The sequence below is a fragment of the Labeo rohita genome, chromosome 8, assembly GCF_022985175.1.
Source record: "Labeo rohita strain BAU-BD-2019 chromosome 8, IGBB_LRoh.1.0, whole genome shotgun sequence".
Taxonomy (NCBI): domain Eukaryota; kingdom Metazoa; phylum Chordata; class Actinopteri; order Cypriniformes; family Cyprinidae; genus Labeo; species Labeo rohita.
Window position 1 is genome coordinate 10,745,637 of NC_066876.1, and position 27,909 is coordinate 10,773,545.

General features: G+C 33.4%; 2 protein-coding genes across 2 annotated transcripts; both read right to left on the minus strand.

The window, feature by feature from the left end:
• Nucleotides 1-1,211: 1,211 nt before the first annotated feature.
• arpc5la (actin related protein 2/3 complex, subunit 5-like, a) lies at nt 1,212-5,990 on the minus strand. Its single transcript, XM_051118135.1, has 4 exons — nt 5,598-5,990; nt 3,887-3,958; nt 1,603-1,779; nt 1,212-1,516 (listed from the first exon to the last, which is right to left on the minus strand). The coding sequence occupies exons 1-4, from the start codon at nt 5,736-5,738 to the stop codon at nt 1,454-1,456; spliced, it is 453 nt and encodes a 150-aa protein (XP_050974092.1). The 5' UTR covers nt 5,739-5,990; the 3' UTR covers nt 1,212-1,453.
• A 3,974-nt stretch (nt 5,991-9,964) lies between these two features.
• Nucleotides 9,965-26,105, minus strand: LOC127170276 (uncharacterized). The gene is made up of 5 exons (XM_051118131.1): nt 25,978-26,105; nt 20,385-20,748; nt 18,339-18,644; nt 17,356-17,536; nt 9,965-11,088 (listed from the first exon to the last, which is right to left on the minus strand). The coding sequence occupies exons 2-5, from the start codon at nt 20,608-20,610 to the stop codon at nt 10,284-10,286; spliced, it is 1,518 nt and encodes a 505-aa protein (XP_050974088.1). The 5' UTR covers nt 20,611-20,748; nt 25,978-26,105; the 3' UTR covers nt 9,965-10,283.
• Between the last annotated feature and the right edge of the window lie 1,804 nt (nt 26,106-27,909).

The window sequence follows — 27,909 nt, forward strand, 5'->3', positions numbered from 1 at the left end:
TTGATCAGGGCAGCATACCAAATTTTCCTGTCATCCATTCTGAGTGTGAACCATTTCGAATATTGTAGTAAAATGCTGTACTTTACAAACGCCTTAAGGTATTGTTATGAATCTTATAGAACCGCTTACAGGAAAGTTATGAAATGTGGCACACAGATAGAGGACAGTCTCATCATTAACCACAGCAAATTTGGATTCTTTAAATCAAACTCACTAGCGCCACCAATAGGCCAAAATTTGCACGCATGTTTCTGCACGCATTTTTTCCTATGATTCCTTCACTCATACAAAGTCAAATGCACAACAAAATGTAAATTTCTACAGGTCAAGATTTTTCACAATTTCAAATTTTCCAAAATAATCAACTTTTTAGAACTCGTCATAGACGGTTTGTCCAAAATTGGCTCAGATTATCTTCAGAGCATTCTGGCAAAAAGCTATGAAAAGCTTTTTGATATACCAACCTGTTTTGGTAAAGCGTGTTAATGAATTTGACGAAATATGTACAAAATGGACATGAGGCTGTATCTCTGCAATGGTTTAGCAAGAGTCTGACCAAACTTGGTATGTGTTATAACAAGCATGACCCGAGGGTACATGAGTAGTTTGGGCACAGCAAAACCTACTAGTCATAAGATATAAAAATTTGACATAACTTCTCACCAGTTCGGCCAAAAACATAAGTTTGGTCTTGTTAGATTTGGAACGGCATACCAAATCGAACAATGCCTAGTTTTTCTAACTCTTTTTGAATGTCACCATTTTGAGTTTTGCAGTAAAATTGTGTATCAACAAATGTCTTTAACAGGGGTCTCCAACCCTGCTCCTGGAGAGCTACTATACTGCTTTGTTTTTGTTATTTGCATTTAAATTTTTTTTGTCAGTTTTTTTAAGTACGTCAACTTAAACAAAATGGAATACACTCTTAATATTCTTTATTGCACCAGGCACTTCACAATAACCCTCCCAACCCGACCCCACACTACGATTTGAACCATAAATCCACCACCTAAATACTATATATTAAACATCATCCTCTTTCTGTACAATAAGAAAAATAAGAACTGGAACTAAAGAAATGGAAACTACACATCCGAGAGTGCCAACTAAGTAAAACAAGCAAATACAACTTTCATATTTGTCACAGTATTTCATGGCCTGAAACTGCTGATCAGGGCTTAGACAGCAAAGTCTCGTCACGAGACTCATCGTCCTTCCGTCGCACAACCGTTCACCTTCATTAGTCGAGAATCGTGTCTTCCGTAACAACATATCGAAGAATCAATAATTTACATTAAATATCATACAATATCTCTGTTTTTGAGTGAAATAAGCGGTTGAGCGTAACTGGTTTTCCCTCGGATAAGGTTGAGTTGTGAGAGAGGAACTTGTCCGTGTCTAAGAAAGAGAAACAAATCCCGTGGCTGGTTATCTCTCGATTTCTTTCGGCTCCTCAGACAGATTTTCTCGCAGTCAGCACCCGTACGATGGACCCCAGACCCCCCACGGCGAAAGCCTGAGCGAGAAGACAAGAATAGAAATAGACGTGTGAGATGAAAAGCAGACTCAGAAGAGATCACGTCTCTTTATTCCAGGACCGACCTTTTCGTGCCACTGGAGCAGGATGGCGCTGCTGTTGTCTGAGGGCTTTTCGAAGCCTCTGTAGATGTACTTCATCAGCAGGTCCACTCCGTTCTTGTCCAGAGACTTCACGGCTGGCTCGATATCGCTGCTCTTGAATGCAGTCAGCACTCGTAACACCACCGCCTGTGCCCGCTCCTGAGAGAGGAGGTGGAGGGAGCAAGAAACAAGTGTAGGTGGTGTAAAAGACAAACACTCATCATAAAGAGAATGTCTATATGTACTCACTAGATTGTTTAAACACATAATAACTAGTGATGCAAATATATTTTATTCAAAACACAGAAACCGAAAGTTTTTAAGCTAAGAAGCCAAAGAATTTTAATTATTAATTTTGGGTAACTAGATAACTAAACAGAAATGGATTAAAACACTTGTAGTAAAGTTCTTGAGCAACAAGTTGTCTCGATCCTTCAGCTGAACAAATTTTATCAATATTTACATATTTTACATATATAATTAAAATGCATTGACACTGCCAACTTGTTTACCTGTTGTAGCTTATACATGTTCCACCATCAAGAGTGCTAATTCAATGGCATCCAAAAACTATTTTTGCCAAAATAATTTTTTTCTTCCCGTTTCGGCCAAATATTTTTGGCTGCTGAAATTTCAGTGCATCACTAATAATAATAATTTAATACTAAAGGAATATTCCATATACAAGTTAAACTCATCATTGTCGCTACTGATTACAAAAATAAATAAATACATAATAAAATAAAAATATATAATGTATCTATCTTGCATCTAATCAAGGCTGCATTTACTTGATCAAAAATTCTGAAAAAACAGTAACCCTGTGAAATAATTTTTTTAATCTAAAATATGTTTTCTATGTGCGTGTTTTTTAAAATGTAATTTATTTCTGTGACGCAAAGCTGAATTTTCAGCATCATTACTCCAGTCTTCAGTGTCACATGATCCTTCAGAAATCATTCTAATATGCTGATTTATTATCAATGTTGAAAATAGTTTTACTGCTTAATATTCTGTTGGAACCTGCGATACTTTTTTCCCAGGATTCTATAATAAAGAAAAAAGAAAAGAAAAGTTAAAAAAAAAAAATAATAAATAAAAAAAAAAAATATATATATATATATATATATATATATATATATATATATATATGTATGTATATTTAAATTCAAAATCTAAAAGTCTGTTGTTGGTAAATTTTTATTCTTTCTTTTTTTGAAAGAAATTAATACTTTTATTCAGCAATGATGTGTTAAATTGATAAAAAGTGATAGCAAAGACTTATATTGTTAGAAAAGATTTACATTGTAAATAAACTCTGTAATTTATACTTTTTATTCATCAAATAATCCTGAAAAAAGTATCACAGGTTGCAAAAAATATTAAGTAGCACAACTGTTTTCAACACTGATAATAAATCAGCATATTATAATGATTTCTGAAGGATCAAGTGACACTGAAGACAGGAGTAATGGCTGATGAAAATTCGTCTTTGTATCACAGGAATAAAATATATTTTAAAATATATTAAAATACAAAACCATTATTTTAAACTGTAATAATATTTCACAATATTACAGTTTTTTCTGTATTTTTGATGAAATAAATGTGTTGAAAATAAAACAATTAAAATCAAAGTTATGGTAAGAAACTTACAATACAGGGCAAATTTGTGGAGGCTTTAAAACAGAAATGTTAAGCTTAAAATTTTACAAAAGCAATTACATTAATTCTTCTGTTGAAACCAAATGTAGTTTTTCCTGTTTTCCTGTTCAAAATGAATATTCCATGTACAATTTAAGCTCAATTAACAGCTTTTGTGGCATTATGTACATTTAAAAAAAAAAAAAAAAAAAAAAAAAACCTTCATTTTCTTACCAAAAACAAGGTCAAATCATGTTATAACACACACTGTTAATGCACTCAACTTTTATATAATAAAACTTAATACTTTTTAATGAAATATGGAGTATGTCAATGATTACAAATTTGCCCACACTTCACTATTGTCTGAGCCTCAGCACAGCCCAGATTTTTTTTTTTTTTTCTTTAAGAGAAAAGAATGTACAAGTAGTAATTATTCTTGTGGTAATAAATCTACAGAGCACAGAATTTCACACCCCTCGAGGTAAATCAACAACACATTTTAGACATGATGTAATCGTTGTGACAACCCGCTATGCACAAATAGGGCCTCTAATAACAGTGTTCATGAACATCTGAAAGCAATACATCAGACTGTCTGAGTAACAGAACTGGCTCTTACTTTCACTGCTGGATTCTTGGAGTTGATTGGTGGATTCCTCAAGGCGATGTGAAATGCTGTCATCATGTCCCCTGTGCATCACACTTAGTTAAGGAAAGCCGACCAACCAGTCAGTCACTCCCAAAAACCCTGAAGAGCATTCTTTAGATGTGAAGTAAAACTTATTTTTTGTGTGGTTAAAATTTTGGAAAGCAGCTTACAGAGAACCTGGTGTTAAGTAGATTGTCTCACTGGTTGTTTACGAATGATGTTAAAATGTATAATTATTTTCATTGTTATATGCAGAGACAACAACAACAACAAAAATTACACTGTGATTTCTTTGAAAGTGTAAACTGTTTCTCTGTGGCATGTAAAAACATGACATTTGGGGGCGGGACTATGTTTCCTGTCTGACCAATGACAGACGAGGAGGGCGTGTTTAAGAAACCAGTTTGAAAACAATCATTATTACACACTAAGCTTACAGATTTTAAAAATTTCTGTCTTAATATTCACTACCTTCATGCAGAAAGTCATTGCAAAATCATCTTCTTTACAGAAATCAACGACCAAATGAAAATACAAAACCTGCAAAGACAAACACCACGCAATTCATGTCTTTATCATATTAGTGGAGATGTCAGAGTCAGACCTTTTTAAAACTCCTACAATCTAAAAATGTGCCTCTGAGCACCAAAAATGGATCATTCCAGTCACAACCACTGATGACCTGATTAAATAACCGACATTCACGCACAGTTGGGGGAAAAGAGAGGGAGTTTTTTTCTTCGAAATGTAATAGTTGTTTAACAACTCTGGTGTGTCACTTAAAAACACAAAAAAGACTATATATATCTCACATGTCAAAACTGCATGACCTTGTCATATTCAAGGTTATTCAAAGGTTATTCAAATAATGTAATCATAAAAAAAAAAAAAAAAAAAAAATTTCAATGGCACCCAAAGCAAACAAATTAGTGCATTAAAATAATTCATTATTTGGTCAGTGTGTTAAAATAACAGCCCTTAAAGGATATTAAATCAAAATTTACAACATAAAATAACTTGTACTTGATCTATAACAGCTAAAAACTGCAGCTAACTAAACTGAAGCCAGAAAAACAAAAAATCATAGATAAAAAATAAAATAACCAGAGTGACAATCTTGACAACTAAAACTACTGGACAGGAAAATACAACAAATAAAATTGAATAAATAAATACATAATTAAAGTTAAAAAATAAATAAATAAATGTCAAAAAAAATTATAGAATAAATTATTAATAGACATAATTAAAATTACTAGAACAGAAAATAATCAGAACCAACAATATCTCCTCTAAATAAATTGTTACTTTAAATACAATAACAAAACAGCAATAATTTTGGGGGAAAAAAACAAAACAAAAAAAACTAAAGCTGTCCCACATCACAGTCATTATGCGGTTTACTATTATTTACATTAAAAATCACAGTGAACCGCCTATCTAGACACCCGACAACCTTTCTGGGCGCTGGTGCCTCTGTAGGCAGCTGAAAGTGGTTTGAGACGCAACCTGTGTGTAAATAATGTATGAGGTACATCTAAACTAGGACAAGGTTATTTTTTGGGTGACCTAAGAGAGCTGAACTTACTCCTGGCATGTTTACCAGAGATGATAAATAAGATCGTTCAGTATAATCGATCATGACAGCAGCAGCAGCAGCACTGCTGTGAAATGAAGGATATTGCCTGATGAGATCGTCCACCTCACACGCGTCCGGTCCCTGCTGCTCGGCCGCCTCGTCCTGGTCGTCCACGAATTTATTCTCGTCGTATTCGTCGATGTCGACTCCCCGGAATCGTGAGGACAGGGTGTTTTTCGCCATGAGGAGGAACAGCGGCGTCAATCAATCATGCGAGTCCGGGAATGTGCGATAATGGGACCGATCTGCAGCCGCGCGGATGCGAGTGTGTCTCCGCTTCCCTCAGTGCCGAGAGCCGCAGGCACGGAGCGCCGTTAGAGGGTTCATCTGTCAGCAGGAAGGTGCGGCTGTTACCTCTCCCACAGCGAGAGCATCTCCACACATTCCTGCAGAGCGGACAAAAATCCCGACTGGAGCGGAAACGGAATTACACACCATGGTTTACGCTATCACACGGTGTTTCCGTTTCCTGTGATGCAACCATGGAATCTGCAGCTTAATGTATAGAAGGTATGCATATTGTCCCGTTGGACTGAGCTATTAAAATATAAACAAATAAATAAATACATTTATTAATTAATTATTTATTTATTTCACATGCTCTAATATCTTCTTCTTCATCTTCATCTTCTTCTTCTTCTTCATTTTATGTATATACAACTTCTCTAATAATATTAGTAACTGTACAATATGCATTTTCTATCCACTGGCCACTGTTACATATTATATATAGTTGTGAACTAAAATGTTTATTTTCCTCTTAATGAAAATTTCTGTTAACCCAAACATAATTGCATGTTATAGATTACAATACCAAGAGAAAAAATCATTCATACTATAAAATATTATTATAATATTATAATATTTATTTATACGTGTAATTATAGTACATGCTTTTTATTTTCATTCTACATCTACAGTTTTTCTAATAATATTCATGTACATTATTCTTGTTCTATCCAGTGGCCACAGAAAGATATTTTAACAACAACAACAACAACAACAACAACAACAATAATAATAATAATATTTTATATAATAATAATAAATGTAACTATATTATTATTAACTATACTAGTTATATTGTTGTAATTATAATTATTATTATAAAATATTATTTATTTATTTATGTATTTATTTATAAATAATGCATGCTTTAATATTCTATTTATTTCCATTTTATATCTATAATTTTTCTAATAATATTCATGTACAATATTCCTGTTCTATCAAACAGTCACCGAAAGATATTTTTATATTATTATTATTATTATTATTATTATTGTTGATAATAATAGTTATAATAATAATTTAAATATTATTATAATAATAACAATAAACTATATTATTATTATATAATAATATATTATTATTATATATTATTAACTGTATTAGCTATATTATTATTATTATTATTATTATTATATTTCAATATTATTTATTTATTTATAAAAAAAATATCCTTTTTATTTTCATTCTACATCTACAATTTTTCTAATAGTATTCATGTGCAATATCAATATTCCTGTTCTATCCAGTGGTCACTGAAATATGTTTATTATTATTGTTATAAATAATAATAATAATCATAACCACAACAACAATAAATGTAAATCAGTTATTATTATTATTAACTGTATTAATTATATTATTTATTATTATATATTCTTTTTATCAATAATTCATCAATACATACTCTAATATCTTTGTTGTTTTCATTTTACATATATACAACTCCAATAATATTATTAATTGTGCAGTGTGCTTTTTAAATTTAATTGGTAATGAAATATATAATTATATTGCATCTCCCAGTTGCAACCTATGTTTATTTTTATTTATTTTTTGTTATTAACATGTTCTGTTTGATAAACCTCTATATTGTTTCCCAAGCTGTATTGAAATAGAAACTGTTATAAAATAAAGTCTGGAGAATTTGTGACAAATATTATTAAAAAATAATACAATTGTATTATTTAAAGATTTAACATGGTGTATCTTAAAGCGTACTAGAGTTGGAAGAACGGTAAGATATTCTTTAGTATAGATTTAGATTATTTAGTATAGCTTTGAAATCGTTTTTCCAAGTCATTGAGGATTATTGAAACTTTTTTTTTAATCTACTTGGCCAACAGCAGCAAGTGACCACTAGAGGACAGCAGATGTTTTCATATTAATGGATTGCATTTCGTAAATCTAATATGTACATTTTAGAGATGGATCATGGATCAAACCAGTACACCATCTTGAACAAATTTCTTTTATTTGTTTACAACATTTTCAAAATCTTTTCCTCATTTTATGCTCTTTGACACTGTAAAACATGTGTCTTGATGACGCCATTCATTGCCTTATAATAAATAACTGGATTCATTAAAACACAAACTTAAAACAAGCAAATAAACTAATTTGTTGAGTAAATAGAATCTAAAAAAGATGCTGAACTCACATTTTACTTTCATGAAATGGCGTGCAGATCTCTGGGAGCGACTGACCCGATCTGTTCCCATACCATCCATTCATTTGAATGACATCAATGTAATTACTTTTAGTGTTTTTACTTCTACATGTATGTTTTGCTTCTATTTTTATTGTTTCTTGTGCCTTGCAGCTAAGTAATGTGTATGTACAGGCTTTATCAATGCCCAGCTAACATCCTCTCTCTTATTTTCAGAGGGCAATGCAAATATTTACTCAGAGTCTGAACTGGAAGGGGAATGCTAGGAGACAGAGACCTCTGGGTATTTCCACACAACCCTGCTGCTTTATATGACTGTAGTGTTCATTTAATCAGACCATCTATGGCACTGATGAGAGACTCAAGTTACACTCTTTGAACATGTTCAGAATCTGAATAATTCATTCAACATATAACAGTATAGCATATGGATACAATGAAACAGACTAAGAAAGAATGACTGTGATTTACATAAATATATATCACAGAAATGGTGTTCTTCTGATCATTCTATTCATCCAGAAATCCTATACACTACCAGTCAGAAAGATTTTTTTATAGTAATGTTTTTTGAAGAAGTTTCTTCTGCTCACCAAGCCTGCATTTATTTGATTCAAAATACAGCAAAAAAAAAAGAGAAATATTTTTACTATTTTAAATAACTGTTTTCTGTCTGAATACATTTTAAAACATAATTTATTCATGTGATTTCACAGCTGAATTTTTAGCATTATTGCTCCAGTCGCTTGTAATCATTCTAATATTCTGATTTGCAGCTCAAAAACATTTATTATCATTATTATTATTATTATTATGTTGAAAACAGCTGAGTAGATTTTTTTCAGGTTTCTTTGATGAATAGAAGGTTCAGAAGAACAGCATTTATCTAAAATAGAAATCTTTTGTAACATTATAAATGTCTTTATCATCACTTTTAATCAATTTAAAGCATCATTGCTAAATAACTATTAATTTCTAAAATTTCTTTCCCCCTAAAATAAATAAATAAATTTACTCCAAGCTTTTGAATGCTTTATATTTCAGATAAATGCTGATTTTTGGATCTATTCATCAAAGAATCCTTTAAAAAGTATTTAACTGTTTTAAATATTGATAATAATAGTAATAAAAAGTATTTCTTGAACAGCAAATCAGCATATTAGAATGACTTCTAAAGGATATTTGTGACACTGAAGACTGGATGTTGAAAATTTAGGCTTGATCACAGAAATAAATTACATTTTAAAATATATTCAAATAGAAAGGAGTTATTTTAAATATTAAAAATATTTCACAATAAATTCAGGCTTGGTGAGCAGAAGAGACGTCTTTAAAAACATTACAAATCTCACTGTTCAAAAACTTTTGACTGGTAGTGCATATGAATAGAATGTTAAAAAAAAACACATAAGAAATGTATTAATATATAATTTATATATAATACATTTGCTCAGTTAAAATTGTTTCTTAAACAGCAAATCATCATATTAGAATGATTTATGAAGGATCATGTGACACTGAAAACTAGTAATTATGCTGAAAATTCAGCTTTGATCACAGGAATAAATTACATTCAAATAGAAAACTTTTTTGCTTTGTTTTGGTCACATAAGTGCAACCTTGCTGAGCATAAAATCCTTTTTTTTTTTTTTTTTTAGATCTAACCGACCCATAAGTTTTGAACAGTAGTGTATATGAATCTATCATAAAGACACGTTTACAAAACAACTCATGAAACTAATATCAACATATCTGTAACTGACCTTTTAGTGCACACCGCACATCACTTAAATATGCCATTTAGTTTCAGAATCAACAGTTGCAGAAACATTTTTCTTTTTGACATTAGAATTATGTAACGTCATTCCCCAGTGCTGAAAGCCAGTCACCAGAAATGATTTTTGGATGGAGTAATATTTTCGATGATCTACTAGTATAAATCAAGTCAGAGTGGGGGAAAACACCAAAACCTGCAAGGATTTAATTTTCGATGAATCATAATAACATCATAATCAATGTCAATACAGCTTAAGCGCCATTCACTGAGGAAGACCAGAAAAAACGCTATCACTCTTCTTTCCTGGACTAAACTGAACATTGCAAACGGTGCTAAAGCTGTTCCTCTCAAAGTCATAATACATTTGAGTTTAAACCTAAAGTGGTCTAACATGTCAATCTGCACTGCTTTGATTCAATCAAACATCATTTAGCAAAGCAGATTTTCTGTATTGGAAAGGAACGAAAAGCCACACACAACTGTTCTGTCAGACTTAATCCAGGCTTCTCCACCTGTTCACTTGACTGTGTAGTTCACACACTGTCTTAGTCTCTTGGGGCCCCTCTGGTCCCCACAAAAATGTCTTGGTGGTTTTGATTTTATGAGGTTGGGACCCCCTCTCAGTGCTCATTATTTTGGGGTGGGGGCTGACTGGCACTCCAGCCCTTGTTTGTATTATGCATGGATTTCCTTTTATTTCTATGGTATGTCGCATGTCAGTCATGGGCTGTGTAGTTCTATTGTCATTACAAGCTTTTCTGATCCTTGTTTTGGATCGGCAGGGCTCAGATGTGGTTCTGACGCGATAGCCAAAAGAAGTTCCATAAAACGATGGCAGGAGGCTAAGAGTGGGAGAGGGATTTCTATGCGTCGGGGTGGATGGGAACGTTAGCGCTGTAGCTGTAGCTGGATAACGTGTTTTGACTGTGAGTTTGGCATCGGATGCTTTGTATGAACTTCTGTTTCTCCTGTATATGACTTCAGGCTTCTCTATAATGTCATATTCTTGCTTGTCGTCAACAATATTAAAAGATCTATCAATGTTGCATTGATTTTCCATGGTTTCTTGTTGTCTGTCGTCATCTGTGACGTCTTGTGGAGGTCTTTCTTCAGTCATGTCATTCTCAGGAGTATCTTTCTGTATGTCATTCTGCCAGGTATCCGTAATATCACATCGTATGCCATCTGTGAAATCATTTTGTTCTTCACCTTCTGTTTTACTGAGGGTGATGTCTTGTTTTTGGCTCTCCATGGTGAGTTCCTCTGTGACGTCTTGCTTCTCGTGTACTTCTGAGCTGCTTTTTTAAGGAAAACAAATCGTCAACACTTAAGGGAAAAAGGTACAAAACAGCTTTCAGCTGAGTGTTTACATCACATCTTGAACCTGAAAGATTCCAAGTAATATGCAATGCATGTGGGCTATAAAGTTTAAATATTTGTTCACAGATTAAAAGACAGTTTGTCTGCAGGGCAAAATAATTTTACAGCACATTACTTCTAAAACTATGCGGTTTCAGATGTCCAAGCGTTATAAAGAGTGATTACATCCTAAGGCTAAGCAAACCAGAAATCCCTTCTCGATTGCTGCACCCTTGAGACCTATGTTCAGAGAAACGAGGTTTGCTAGCCCAGAACATGAGCGAAACCTGCAAATACCAAATGTGAAATGATATTTGCAGCTTGACCTACAGCTGTATTACAGCTGCTATGATACAGAGATACAAAGAAACATGCAGTGAACAGAGAAGTCATGGGAAACTAAAAACATGTATGTGAAAATATGTACAATTGTCCATTGTAATTTGAGGTAGACTGGGGGACTTACGCATTATTTGCTGTCTGAAAATGCTTTTACATTACCAGTGGGCATTAGTAAATCTTTTTTAGTCAGTGATGCTCATGTTTTGACATATTCATTGTGACATTTTTGTGTATTTGAACCCTTTCCAACAATGACTGTATGATTTGAGATTCATCTTTTCACAATGAGGACAACTGAGGGACTCATATACAACTATTACAGAAGGTTCAAATGCTCACTGATGCTCCAGAAGGAAAAATGATGCAACTTTTGAACAGAATGAAGATGTGTACATTTTTCTTATTTTGCCAAAATATCATTTTTTTTCATTTAGTACTGCCCTTCAGAAGCTACAGAATATGTTTCCCAGACAAAATAAGTTCAGTTTACCCTGATTTACAACTTCAAAAAGTTTTCACCCCCCAGCTCTTAAAGGAGAAGTCCACTTCCAGAACAACAATTTATAAATAATTTACTCACCCACTTGTCATCCACGATGTTCATGTCTTTCTTTCTTCAGTCGTAAAGAAATTTTCAGCATTTTTCTCCATATAATGGGCTGATATGGTGCCCCGAGTTTGAACTTCCAAAATGTAGTTTAAATGCGGCTTCAAACGATCCCAAATGCGGCTTCAAACGATCCCAAATGAGGAAGAAGGGTCTTATCTAGCATAACAATGGGTTATTTTAATAAAAATAATACAAATTATACTTTTTAATACCAAACACTCATCTTGTCTTACTCTGCCTGGACTGTTTTTATCCAGTTCATGACAGTTAGGGTATGTCGAAAAACTCCCATTTCATGTTCTCCCTCAACTTCGAAATCATCCTATATCGCTGTTTTACCTTTTTTGTTAAGGGTGTTTGATCTTCCTCGCAGGTTCACTTTGCGAAGACTGGGTCGGTACTTCTGCAGCGATGTAGGATGATTTTGAAATGATTTTTGAAGTTGAGGGAGAAAATACGGTCTGAATTTTTCAACATACCCTAACTGTCTTGAGCCAGAATACACAGAGTTAAGGGAGAGAAAGACAAGACGAGCGTTTGAGATTAAAAAGTATTTAAACTGTATTTTTTAAATAAAAATAACCGATCATTTTGCTAGATAAGACCCTTCTTCCTCGGCTGGTATCGGTTACAACCGCATTTGTGATCATTTGAAGCTGCATTTAAACTGCATTTTGCAAGTTCAAAATCGGGGCACCATATCAGTCCATTATATGGAGAAAAATCCTGAAATGTTTTCCTCAAAAACCATTATTTCTTTATGACTGAAGAAAGAAAGACATTAACATCCTGGATGACAAGGGGGTGAGCACATTATATGTGAATCTTTGTTTTGCAAGTGGACTTCTCCTTTAATGGTGTTTAAAGTCCCTCAAGTTGTCCTCAGTGTGAAAAGATGAATCTCCAAAATCATACAGTGATTGTTGGAAAGGGTTCAAATAGACAAAAATGCTGAAAAACCAAACAACTTGAGGGATCTGTAGGATTTTTTCTGAAGAACAGCAGGTAGTTTAACTGTTCAGGACAAACAAGGGACTCATGAACAACTATCACTAAACAAAACAAAAAACAGCTGTGGCTCATTCAGGTAACAACACATGTATGCAAACTTTTGAATGGGGTCTTTTTTTTATAAATTTAACTATTATTTTCTCTTGTGGACTATATATAAATGTCTTTTGTGTGAAATATCCTATTCAGGACATTACTAAATAAAAATAACATGCATTTTGTATGATCCCTCTTATTTTGGTCAAATAATTAACATTTTGCAGATTGTACAAGGTGTATGTAAACTTTTAAACCTCAACCGTATGCACTGTATGCACACATTGACTTGAATACCTCTTCTGGAGTGAGCATGTTTGTAATTTCTGTATTAAAATTTATTTTTATATTTTTCTAGGGGCATAAAATAAATTTTTATATATTTCTAGGGGCATACAATAAAAATAGTCAGTAAAATTGTCCTGACATCATAATGAAGAAAAAAAGCCTGAAAGTCATGAAAAATATATATCTAATATATAAAAATGTATCCCTCAATATATCTATAGTGTATCTATATAATACTAATACTAATACTACTATTAATAAAAATAATAATTGTAGAATTCTTTTTAACTTGATTCAAATATAGATGGTAACATTTAATGCAACTATGTAAAAATGAAAATGTATTTCTTTTCTTTTTCTGATAGAAATTTATACTTTTATGCAGAAAGGATGTATTAAATTGATCAAAAGTGATAGTAAAGACTTTTTATTCATCAAGAAACCCTAAAAAAGGTATCAAAAGTTTTCGAAAAATTAAGCAGTGCAACTGTTTCCAAAACTGATTTTTGAAAGATCATGTGACACTTAAGACTGGAGTAATGGTGCTCAAAATTCAGCTTTGATCACAGAAATAAATAGTATTTTAAAGTATATTAAAATAAGAAACTTTTTTTAATTGCAATAATATTTTACAGTTTTACTGTTTTTGTCTGTATTTTTGATCAAATAAATACAGCCTTGACCAGCATACGAAACTTCTTTAAAAAACATAAAAAATCTTACTGATTCCCATATGAGTGGGACCCCACTATCCCAGACAAATGAATAGCCTATATCACAGAGGACCTTAGTGGGACCCCCTCACCACAGGGGCTGAGACAATGTTCCTACCCTGACGGCGGCCCGCAGCTCTGTAATATCTCTTAAGTGCAGTTGTTGAGTTAAATTTACTTCATCTGTGAACATCAGGTTAATGCCATTCCTAGCATGGGTTACTCTAGTCTGGCCTCTGTTGTGAGTTTCCATGGAAGTGAGAACATCACACTGTCACCAGCTGAATGCCAGACACTAACCACACAGCTCACAATGACACTTAATAGTGCCTCAGTGGCACAGAGGACTCATCATATCACTCATGAGTCCTCATTAACTGCTTAGAGGGGTGGATGAATGATTCCATTATTTTTGGGGTTTGAATATGCCAGTCATCTATTTCGTTTCATCTAGATTTTAAGGGCTTCACCCTCAACATGTTTTCACCCCCAAGGCGTCCATATAGTGGTAATAGTGCCGCATGTTTAAGAGACATGCTATCAATGAGAAATATATGCCGTTTATAGAGTGCTGCAGCCTTTAGGGATGGTTTTATTCCAGTAAAAGTGTAGGCTAACCATTGTTTTGGTTAATTATACTTTGTATAACAACTTTTACTACAAGGTACCATGGGTAAACTATACCCACAGTAATACCATAGTTTAGTAACCATGGTTAATTTTAGTAACCTAGAATCACCCTGGTTCCCTACATAAAAACCCAATAGGATTTTTGTACTGACTTTTGGATTGCAGAAAATAAGCTCAGTGACCAACAAAAGTTTATGAAAGAAGGTAATCTAAGTTTAACGTTTAGACACTACTTGTTAGCAACTGCTTGTTCAATACAAGTAGGATTTAGAAATATCTAAGATCAAATAAATATCTTAAGACCTTATTTCAGGCAATTAACCAAAACCCGATTAAAAACCTATTGACTTCAGGTTGATGGACCCTGGCGGGTTAAACTGCTAACTCGATTTGGGGTTTTAGCCTACTCGTCACCCCTATAGCACTCTATCCACCTTATTTTTTGTGTGTAAATTTTATGGGTCTGGCTTCCTGTCTCATCCACATCCTGCTATTTGTAGCAGTACAAAATGGATCGTTTTGCTGCTTGATGTTGCAAACTGGTGTGTCTTACCGTATTATTTTAATGTATTATCTTAATTATGAGCACACTGGTTTGTAGTGCAAACAGTTTTACAGTTTTTATTGCAATTGTTATTCTTCCCATTGTTTTCATATAGGCTAATAAACCGAAAGTCTCGCCCATAGGTTTACATCTGTGTTGAAAAATAAGGTGACTAGACACAATTGTATTGTCATGAAATTATGTTTGGGGAATAATAAGGCCCAAATAATTTATTACTCAAGCATTCGACTTCATCATAAATTGCCCCCTGTAGAAGTGTGCAAACGTAAAAGCCACCGGCTGTTGTGCGTTTCATGATAGGGAAATGGTAAGTTCATAATCGCATTTTAATGAGATATGAGTGCGTTCACTGTGCGCAGGGTTGCCAGTTTTTCACAGTAAAACTCACCCAATTGCTACTCAAAAGTAGCCCTGTCGCATTTGGAGGGGGTCCTCCGGTAAAAATCGCGTTCTATGGACTAAATATTGCGTTATTGGGGTTGCTTCAACCCGCAGACATGAAAAACACCCCGTAGCAACAGTGTTAAAGTAGCCCAATCACGCAGAAAAAAAAACAAAGACTTGGCAACACTGATGGCGTGGTAAGACTTCCAGTTATGTAGACTTTTCGTGTCAGTAAAGAGTGTTTTCACAACGCCCCATCAGTTGGCCATATTGGTGGCACTCAATGCAATCAATGCCACGGAACTCACAAATTTTACTGATTATTGCTGCTGAAAATGGTCAATTATTGTCATGTTTTGGGCTGTACTAATCGGTCGGACCAGGAAAAACATTTGGAGTACTATAGACTGCCAAAAGTGATAAAAAACCAAGGAGAAAAGTGCAAAAAACTGTCTAAAGAACAATAGGCGTTTGTGGTTGGCCAAACTGAACCAGATTTCCAGAGCAAGAATTTTGACAACATTAGTGTTTGTTCTTATCATTTCCGGTCAGGTAAGTGAAATATTAGGCTAATCTTAATTAATACTGCTCGTACATATCGTTACCTCCTATTAACTTGAATTTGTCAAAATATTGCGCCCTTTCCTGCTTACTAAGTCCTTTTCTATGTGAGTTTGCAGCTTCCACATGCTTTTTCTGTGGTTTAGACAGTATAAATTAGCAGAACAAAGTATTCAGTAATACATTAGCTGTGTAAGCCATGTTGTTGTTTACATAATATCGCTGTAATGTAACTGACCAAATTGTGACGTACTGTAAGTGCAAATCCTCTATCGCGACTAATAAAATGGATATCTCGTCCATATACTTACTTATGTGAAGAAGAATAAGGTGGATTCAGACTTAAATAACTGATTATGGCACCCAAGCATTCAATTTCATCGTAAACTGCGTGTAAACGTTAGTCACTGGCTCCAGTGCATTTGGGTAAGTTCGGTAAGAAATGGTAAGTTCAACGCATTTGAATGAGGTATGAATGCGTTCACGGAGCGCAGGGTTGCCAGGTTTTCACAACCAAACCCACCCAACTGCTAAAAATAGTTACAAATAGTCAAAAATAGACTATTCAAAATTATTAGATTAAAAATTATTAGACTATTAAAAACTACTCAAAAATAGACCAAGCTAGCTCAATTGTGCATCGGATGGGGTCCCGCGGTAAAAATTGCGTACCGGCGGGGAAAAAAACACATTTTTGGCGGGGTTCCCCTGGTAAAATTCGCATTCCAGGGGCTAATTGTATTGTACACGAATAATACGTGGCAACAGTGTTAAAGTAGCTCAATTCTGCGGGAAAACCACAGACTTGGTAACAGTGACGGCGCGGTAAGATTTTCCGCTATGAAGACAGACGCTTTTCGTGTCGGTATACAGGCGCGTTTTTCTTTTGGACATACGGCTTTATCGGATGGGGTTGTTTACCTTGGTTAAACTTATATTATCAAATCAGTGAAGCATTCTGTTTCTGATTAAACCCCTCTTTTTGAAGTTGTGGGCTTAGCTGTTTTAAAATTTGTTGTACTGGTCTTCTTATGATGATCATCTGTCAGGTAAGTTTTAGTTTTACCTATTTTCCTGTGAGGGTGCTGTGTCTTCTTTCTGCTCTTGCAGCTGATATGATGAAGGCAGGTAGAGATGTAGTGATGGGGTTAGATTGAGACTCTCATCTTCAGTAAAATCTTGCGGCCTATCTTGAAGGACATTTTGGTCATCTTTTCTTCTCCAGAGAATCTTACAGATAGGAGTTTCTCCAACAAGAATGACATTATTGTGAATTAGTGCATGAGAAATGGACTGTGCGAATGATCTTTTAATTTGCTGCTCTTGTTTTGTGTCTTGTAAGCATTTGACACTATTTACTTTGAGAGGGAGAACACAGCAACAACATTCTTCCGCTAGTTTATAACTTTGATCATGAGACCTTCAAAATGATATAAACAGTTTACTCCATCTCATGTTAACAAGTTTCTCATCTCAGACGCCATACAAAACTCTGAGTGTAGGCCTACCTTTGCTCACAGAATATCTGTTAAATCTCTGAAGCAGTTTTTTGTTGTTGTTGTCAGTAATTGAATCGTGTTTATTTCACATGGAATTCATGCAGAATGAAATGTGCTGGTTTCTTCATCCAAACAGATCTGGAGAAATTCAGCACTACTTGCTCACCAGTGGATCCTCTGCAGCATCTCAATAGTCCACAGTTGATGGATTTGTTTTATACACACAGCTTTTCAGTTCACAAGATGTTAATAGAGCTTGTTACTTGTTACTTATTAATTATTGTAATGTTTTTATCAGATGTTCGGACTGACGGCACCCATTCACTGCAGAGGATCCATTAGTGAGCAAGTGATGTAATGCTAAATTTCTCCCAATCTGTGCTGATGAAAAAACTTATCTACATCTTAAATGGCCTAAGGGTGAGTACGTTTTCATTTTTTGGAGAGCTGTTCTTTTAAACAAAAACAATTCAGTTCAGTTTGTGCTTTTAATAGTTAAAAAAATGGTATAGTTCTCACACAGAAATACACAAGTGTTTCATAGTTGTACCTGGTGTGCTTAGTGCTCGGCGTCCCGTTTGATTCTCTAGTGGGACAGTGGAAGGCCGCTGGCTTGAATCTGGCGGGACTCTCTGTCTGTGTATACTGCTCCTCGCTCTCTGTCTCTCCTCTGTTCTTTTTATCACAGTGTATGCATCCCATACCTTCAGTTCACCCTCGGTTTCAACACGGTTTTCTCTACTGCTTTTCTGTCCTCTTGCGGAGGTGGAATGAGGCCTGTCTTTCTCATCTTTATGGGGTGATGATGTGGAGCAGTTGGAGGGTCGTGGTGACAGGACACATTGCACTCCGCATGCTGTGAGAACATAAACAGAGATCTTGATTAACAGGGTTTAAACAGCTTTTGCTGCACCCGCTGTCAGCGACAACTGAATCTTGGTAATGTATTAGGCAAATTTATTTAACTGTTAAGTACCTGAATAATAACCAGATAATGTACAGTTGTATGTTCATTATTGCAAAATAAACCTCTTTAATATGATAACCCTTATGGGATTTATTTTGCAGTAATCACCGGTTGACTGTACATAATCCTTTGAATAACAAAGTATCAGTAAGCAATAATGGACACCTGATGAATTATTGAAAAAATGCAAAAGTAATGCAACACAAAGGGGAGTCGATAGATAATAAAAGTTAATTTAGCTGGAAAAATATGGAAATTGTTTGTTTTTGTCCTATTAACCTATTTTATTATATTTTTATTCTATTGTTAGTCATATTAGTTTGCTTTGTCATTGGCTTTATATTAGTTTTGAGTTTTGTATAATAATATAATATCATATCAAATAATATCATATAATAATGTAGTATTATGGTTATAATTAATAATATAACTTTTATAAATACAACTTATGATTAAAATTAATAATACAATATTAATAATATATATGGAATGACATGTGAGGTATAATATGTTTTGAATACATTTTACACAGACTTTTATGGATAGAATATAGTATAATATATTGTAATATAACAATAATATAATATAATACCATATAATATAATTTTAACTATAATTGATATTATTAATAATATATAATGGGTTAATGTCCAAGGTATAACATGGTTTGAACACATAAACAGATATTATGGTTTTAATATAATATAATATAATATAATATAATATAATATAATATAATATAATATAATATAATATAATATAATATAATAATAACATAAGGAATAATGTGAAAATGATATGTTTTCAGCATTCTAAACAGTTATAATTAATGATATAAATATTATATAATTTATAATATTAATAATAATATATATGGAATAACATGTGAGGGATATGTTTTGAATACATTTTAAACACATTTCTAAATATAATAAATATAATATAATGTAATAGTAATTATATATAATTGATAATGTTAATATGTAATGAATAATGTGCAAGGGATAATTTGTTTCAACATTCAAATACATATTTATGGTCATAATATAGTATAATATAGACTATGTATAATTGATAATATTAATAATATATAATGGAAAATGAGCAAGGCATAATATGGTTTGAACACTTTCTAAACAGATAATATGGTTATAATATAATATAATATAATATAATATAATATAATATAATATAATATAATATAATATAATAATAAACTGTACATAATTTATCATATTAATAAGGAATGATGTGAAAGGGATACTATGTTTTGGGCTTTCTTAAGAGATTATGGTTATAATAATAAAACTTATAAATATAACTTACAGTTACAATTAATAATATAATATTATATAATTTATACTTTTAATCATATTTATACTTTTAATAATATTACATTTAATAACAATACATTTTACACAGACATGGTTTGAACACATTATAAACCGAAATTATTGTTATAATATAATATAATATAATAAAATAATATAATGTAATATAATAAACAGTCTCTGTTTAATTGGTGTGTGTAAACCCCTGTTAAGCACGTGTAATGTTGTGTTTAAACATATATTTTATACTTGCTTAACATTTGGCTCACATTTTGGAGAAGCATTGACACGTAGTTACCTATGAGCAGAGCTTTTTTGGCTGTGAATGATTTCCTAGCATTTTTGTCAGAGAGATTTCTTGAGTCTCTCAGGGGCCTCCCCTGAAGCATGCTGTTGCTATAGGCACCAGTGTTTGGAGAAGATGATCCATGTTGATGTACTGGAAATGTTTTAAGAGGTGGGACCCCTCTCTGGTTTGTGACTTGGAGCTGTAGTCTTTGTTTCACTATGGAGTTCCATGCCATTGAGCCTGCTGTTCTGATGGATCCTGTGTAAGAAACGTCTCACACAACAGAAATGCATCGCATGGCTGTGCCCATTTTTGTTCACGGGTCAACAAGGGCCACCTCACCGAATTTAAAGTGATTGCTTACAAGTTACACCTAGAGAATGTAAGGAGAAAGAACAACAGAGAAACTCAGCAAACTATAAATCTTGTGCTAACATGTGCTGTCATTTCTGTTATGTATTATCTTTTGAACTATGTTCTAAGATTTAACACAATTACTGTGCCATTGGGGCCATATTTCTATAAACGATATTCCAGACTTGCAAAAATACGTTCTGGTCAAACTCAACTTAATTAATGATGACTTGATTATTTACACAGCAGAAAGAAAATGAACATGTTGCAATCTAACAAGATGAAAATAAAGAGCTGAATGTACCTACTGATATTTTTTAACTACTTTTGATATTTTATCATTATAATACAAATAATATTTCAAACAGAATGAGCTAAGCGTACACTGGGACAAAACCTTTCCATCCCACCAAGAAAATGTTTGTTCACTTTCAAAACATTTGTATGCAAACACAGAACTGATGATGGGTATGGAAGCTCGTTTCCACCACTGGATAAAAAATAAAAAAGGTTATTGCGAATTATTCTTTTTTTCACAGAATTGTAAGATATAAACTCAAAATTGTGAGTTATAAAATCAGAAATGCGATACAAACTCACAACTGCGAGTTACAAAGTCAGAATTGTGTGATATAAATTCTCAGCTGTAAGTTATAAAGTCAAAGTTGCAAGATATAAACTCACAATTAATAATAAAAAGTGTGTTCACACTTGTCATGTTTGGTTAGATTAAAATGAACTCGATTTGCTCTGTTAGTGCGGTTCATTTGATTAAGTGTGAACGCTGACATCCGAACCTTGGTGCGCACCAAACAAGTGTACCGAGACCGCTAAAAATATAGGTCCGCTTCCAAACTCCGGTGTGGTTTGAATGAAATATGAACGCAACAAGGACCAAATCAAGTCAAATCACCTTTATTTATATACTGCCTTTTTGACTTTATTTCTCACAATTGTGAGTTTTTATCTTGCAACTCTGATTTTATTTCTCAAAATTGTTGAGAATTGAGTTTATATTATGCAGTTTTGAGGAAAAATTCAAAATTGCGATTTTTTATCTCACAATTCTGACTAACTCACATTTCTGAGTTTATATCTCAGTTTATACCAAATACTTGTAAACTAACCGAAAACAGTAAGTAATGACAAGATGCGATGCTATGCGACATGATTTCACAAGCGGTGTATCCAAAACAAAATGAGCTTAGGGCAAACGAGCAACGAGGAGGTAATGTACCTTTTATGTGCTTTTCCTGAGTTCGCAGGTAGTGAAAATAAAATTATATACATGCAACAATGAGCACTTAGTCTAGCAGACGGCATTAGATGTATTCGACTTAAAGCGACTCTAAGCAGACCAATCAGTGAAAGGGTAATTTGATTTCATACACCCTCAGTGCCGCTTTAAGTCGAACGCACCTTTTCTTTTTGTTTGGGATGTTCGGTGAGTTCCACTGCGAAATATACATCATTCAACCCAACCAATCAAGTTGTGAACGTATCACTATGCCTTAAGGTTCAGTATCTTTAGGTTCGCTGTCAAAAATGCCAGTGTGAACACTAATGCTATCATTTTCCTTTTTGGTCTGGACCAAATGAACCAAACAAACCAAACTACAAGTGTGAATACACCCAAGTTAAAGTTAACATAAGTTAAAAATTGTGTGATATAAACTGCGAATTGTGAGTTATAAAGTCAGAATCGTGAGATAAAAACTCACAATTGCGAGAAATAAAATCAGAATTGCATGATATGAACTGCCAGTTGTGATTTATAAAGTCAGAATTGTGGGATAAAAACCGTTCTGACTTTTTTCTTGCAAATGCTAGTTTATATCACACAATTTTAACTTTATTTCTCGCAATTGTGAGTTTCTATCTTGCAGTTCTGACTTTCTTTCTCCAAATTCTGAGATATAAACTCAGAATTGTGAGTTAAGTCAGAATTATGAGATAGAAACTCGCAATTTATATTTTTTTCCTCAGAATTGCATGATATAAACTCACAATTTTGAGAAATAAAATCAGAATTGCAAGATAAAAACTCACAATTGTGAGAAATAAAGTCAAAATTGTGATATAAACCGCCAATTGTGTTACTGTTTTTTTCCCAAATGCTAGTTTATATCTCACAATTCTAACTTTTTTCCTCAGAACTGCATGCTATAAACTCGCAGTTCAGAGATATAAACTCACAGTTGTGAGAAAAAGAGTCAGAATTGTGAGATAAAAACCTGCAATTCTCATCTTTTCTTGCAAATATATCTTGCAATTCTGACTTTTTTTTGTCACAGATTGTACTTTTTTCTCAGAATTGTGAGATATAAACTCACAATTGCAAGTTATTAAAAATGATGTGTTCTCAGAATTAGTGTTTATATTTCACAGTTCTGACCTCATTTCTTGGGGGGTTGTGGCTTTAATGGACAGGACAGTAGAAAGATGACAGGATAGTACTGGGCAGAGAGAGGCGCAGGACTGGCAAAGAACCTCAAGACGGGAATCGAGCACAGTTGCGCTATATGTGAGCTCACTAACCACAAGGTTATCGGCGGTGACAGAATCGTGAGTTTATGTCATAATTCTGAGAGATGTAAATTTGAAAAAAGTCTGAATTGTGGGATAAAAAGTAACAATTACCTTTTTTACTTTTTATTCAGTGGCGGAAACAGGTTTCCATAGTAGATTTAAACAATATGAGATGGTAGGAAAAATTATATATTGTTTTTGTTTTTTGTGTGTGTGTTTGTTTGCAAAACATTTGCATTCTATTGCAAAACTTTTGAATGTGAATGTATAACAATAATATGAAAAAGTAGGAATAATTATATTTTAATGCTTTTGTGTTAGTTTGCAAGTTTGCATGTGTTTACTTACCAAATATATAGTTTTGCAAGTGAATGCAAGTTGAGATATAAAACAATATTTCATTCCATTTGTGGGTCAGCACAAGCTCTTGTATTAAAGGAACACTCCACTTTTTTTGAAAATAGGCTCATTTTCCAACTCCCCGAGTTAAACAGTTGAGTTTTAACGTTTTCAAATCCATTCAGCTGATCTCCAGGTCTGGCGGTAGCACTTTTAGCATAGCTTAGCATAGATCATTGAATCTGATTAGACCGATAGCATCTCAGTCAAAAATGACGAAGGAGTTTTGATATTTTTCCTATTTAAAACTTGACTCTTCTGTAGTTACATTGTGTACAAAGATTGACGACAAATGAAAAGTTGTGATCTTCTAGGTCGATATGGCTAGGAACTATACTCTCATTTCAATAATCAAGGAACTTTGCTGCAGGCACAATGATATTACGCAGCCGCCAACTCTGCTGCAACTGTGTTACAATGTAACTACAGAAGAGTCAAGTTTTAAATAGGAAAAATATGATGCTATCGGTCTAATCTGATTCAATGATATATGCTAAGCTATGCTAAAAGTGCTACCGCCAGACCCGGAGATCAGCTGAATCGAAAACTGTAAAACTCAACTGTTCAACTCTGGGGGAGTTGGACAATGAGCCCATTTCCAAAAAAGTGGAGTGTTTCTTTAATGCAGAACTTTTACAAGAAAATGTGAAAGTTTTGCAGTAAAGTGGATAGATAAAAGTAAAAAAAAAAAAAAAAAAGATAGAAAAGGACAGAAAAACTTGCGATATACCATATAAAACAATATTTATACATTACAAACTATTGGATTTACAGAAAGTAAAAATATAGAGAATTACCTGAAAAAAAAAAATCATAATAAATCGCTTATTTTTTATGTTAAAGATTAGTGCAGAACACGGGGACATGACAAAAATGCCATTTGATAAAACTTACATTGTTTAATGTAATAATAGAATACTAACTACAATTAAACAACTGTAGGTTTAATATTTTATCCAACATATTAAGACGTACAACAGGGTCATGAAAATGTACTAGAATGAAGAATAGCCCCTCTAAGCCGGGATTATCCATCAGTCTGTGCCAGCATGACTCATTTAATGAATGTAAGTCACAGCTGCATCTGCTGTACGTAACCCATGTGTTTTCTGCGTTTGATGTTTTATGATTTTGGACAGTCAGTTAAACTATAATCCCATGATGAAAAGGCTTCTTGATGGCATATGGAATGTGAGGTCACAGTACACCAATAAGGGCATCATCATTAGTCCATAATTAGCTCATCGTGCAAAGTTTTGTGGGTTTGATTTTTCTCTCTGTGCCTCATGTTGCAGCAAGACGTTCAGTCAAGCTTTAGGCAATTAACTTTGTTTCTATTCATTATATGTTGAATATGACAAAGAGCAATTATACAAACTGCTTTCCCAAAGCAACAGATTGTGAGCTGCTTATTATGTTTTGCATACCATGCATCCATATGTTCATCATATATGGTCTGAGTGTTTACCTTGCACTGATACAAAATCCAGAGCATTTTCTTGTGAAAAAAGGGGGCTTAAAGGGTTAGTTCACCCAAAAATTTAAATCCTGTCATTACAGTAATTAGTCGCCCTCATGTCATTCCAACCTCATAAGACCTTTGTTCATCTTCAGAACACAAATTGAGATATTTTTGATGAAATCTGAGAGCTTTCTGACCCTGCTATTTATAACAATGGGGATGATATGTTCAAGGCCCAGAAAAGTAGTAAGGACATCGTTAAAATTGGTCCATGTGACATCAGTGGTTCAACCATAATTTTACGAAGCTACGAGAATACTTTTTGTGCACAAAGAACAAAAATAACGAAGAAGAGTGTTTTCGTAGCTTCATAAAATTACAGTTGAACCTCTGATGTCACATGGACTATTTTAACAATGTACTTGCTACCTTTCTGGGCCTTGAATGTATCAGTTGCTTTGCTGTCTACGCAGAGTCATAAAGCTCTTGGATTTCATCAAAAATAAAGTTGTTGAAATATATATTAAGTTTAAATGTAATGTAATCAATTAAATGTAATATCGATTAACTTTACAGTTAAAGTAACCAGAAGCTAGGTTTCTAGTATGTGATGTTAGGAATATGCAGAAATACATGGAGAAGGTCCCGCATTATTCCTGTGCTCTCACAAATACACAACATCTGTAAATCTTTAAATGATCCACCAACCCGAGATGCATATATTCCCTTTCATATGGCCCAACCCTGGAAAGGGATTGTTCATGAAAACCCCTTCAGCTCCTTTGAGAAATGGGGAAACATGTAGGAAGATTTCCTCACAGGCTTCAATTTGTTTGTTTGAGAAAGTTGCTCTCTTACCTGCTTGTAAAATTCAGGTCCTGAGTGATTCTTCTGCTTTTAAACTGCAGTTCTGAAGTGTAGATGTCTCTTTGCTGGAGGTTTGACCATCTTTGGAGTTTCCTAGGGAACTTGCAGCTTTGGCTTGTGGTTTGTTTAGAGTCTGGTGGCAAAGGTGAATGAGCAAGACCTATTATGTAGTCATTGGATACAACAACAAAACCTCATATGAGCACTATGTAATTATATGTTTCAGTGTTAAACCAGGGTGCCGTTTCAAATAAGAACGCTCAGCGTTTCCATGATTTCTTTTTTTAATTTCATTCCAGGCAAATGTGTTCACATGTGCAGCGCGATTGATCTATGCATCTGTAATCCACATTCTGCTCATTTTGTCATTCGAAAAGCCGTAGTGAACTGCAAAAACACCATCTAAAGATTGTGAAACACATCACAGATGGATTAACGTTCTCGTTCTCATTCCCCTCCCCAGCCCCCCGCCCATTGTTAAACTGTCAGGGCATGATGATGGCTGCTAGCTAAAGAAAAGCATGTTTTAAATTTATAACCATGTGTATTCATTTCAACAGCATGTACCTTTGGTTCCAATAACAATAATGCTTTGTCAATTTATTACAAGTGGCCTGATAGTCAGAATTTTGATTTGAATGTTATCACAAGTCTCATTCTATAGTCTCAGTACCTCGCCAAATGTGCCCTGTCTGTCTGTCAGCACACTGGCCAACGCAAGCCCCCATGATCCTTTAGTGCTACTGACTTGTGTCAGCTCTACAGATGTACTTTACCTTGCAGCACAGGTGATGTAATTTCCATTGAGAGTATGCTTGAAAAAAAAGTTTGAAATTTTGGCATTTCAGCTAGCAAGCATAATAAAATCGCTCTGTCTGATGGGTTTTGCAATGAGGGAAATGTGATTTAATCATTGTAAGTTCTTCAGAAATAGCTGGTTTTGTTCTTTTAACACTCCAGAACTATGAATCTCATCAAGTTAGTGTTTTTATGCATTTTACATTTGTTCCAAAATAATAACTCAAGGTAGTAAAAATGTAAACAATATATTTTATTTGTGAACTTATGTTCAGCTATTCTTTTTAATAGTTAACTTTTAACTATTTTTGAATTTTTTGGATCATCGGTTATCAAAGCACAGTAAATTATGGAAACCCTGAACCACGTGGTATCGGGGGAAAAACTTATGTTGTTGAAAAGAAAGAAAACTTATGGTGGGGAAAAAGAGAGAACTTATCTCATTATTTCAACATAATAACTTGTTATTTCAAGATATTACGTCGTTATTTCAACATAGTATTTTGTTATTTCGACATAACTTGTTATTTCAACAATATATCTCTTTATTTCAACATAATATCTTATTTTGACATAATAACTCATTATTTTAACGTAATATCTCATTATTTTGACATAAGTCATAATTTCAATGTAATAACTTATTTTAACACATAACTTATTTCAACATAATAACTCCTTATTTCGAGATATTATGTTGAATTAACGAGTTATGCCAAAATAACGACTTAATATCTCGAAATAACGAGTTATGTTCAAATAATTTAATATCTCAAAGTAACGTTATGTTGAAATAACGAGTTATGTCAAAATAATCTCTCAAAATGATAAAATTCATCGAAATAACAACTTAATATCTCAATGACAAGTTATGTTGAAATAACGAGTTATTATGTTGAAATAATGACTTAATATCTCAAAATAATGAGTTATGTGGAAATAATGACTTATAATGTTGAAATAACTTAATATCTTGAAATAAAGAGTTATGTCAAAATAACGACTTAATCTCTTGAAATAATGAGTTATGTCAAAATAACAACTTAATATCTCGAAATAATGAGTTATCTCAAAATAACAACTAAATCTTTCGAAATGATGAGTAATGTTGAAATAATGACTTAA

What these genes read in the sequence shown, in the direction of transcription:
- arpc5la (XM_051118135.1), bottom strand. Translation starts at nt 5,738, where the DNA reads ATGGCGAAAAACACCCTGTCCTCACGATTCCGGGGAGTCGACATCGAC. An exon ending in TGGACGATCTCATCAGGCAA is followed by an intron (nt 3,959 to 5,597) that starts TATCCTTCATTT and finishes GTGTGATGCACA; the next exon opens with GGGGACATGATGACAGCATT. An exon ending in CCAAGAATCCAGCAGTGAAA is followed by an intron (nt 1,780 to 3,886) that starts GTAAGAGCCAGT and finishes CTCCTCTCTCAG; the next exon opens with GAGCGGGCACAGGCGGTGGT.
- LOC127170276 (XM_051118131.1), bottom strand. Translation starts at nt 20,610, where the DNA reads ATGGCATGGAACTCCATAGTGAAACAAAGACTACAGCTCCAAGTCACA. An exon ending in CAAAAAAGCTCTGCTCATAG is followed by an intron (nt 18,645 to 20,384) that starts GTAACTACGTGT and finishes ATGTTCTCACAG; the next exon opens with CATGCGGAGTGCAATGTGTC. An exon ending in CCGAGCACTAAGCACACCAG is followed by an intron (nt 17,537 to 18,338) that starts GTACAACTATGA and finishes TTCTTGTTGGAG; the next exon opens with AAACTCCTATCTGTAAGATT.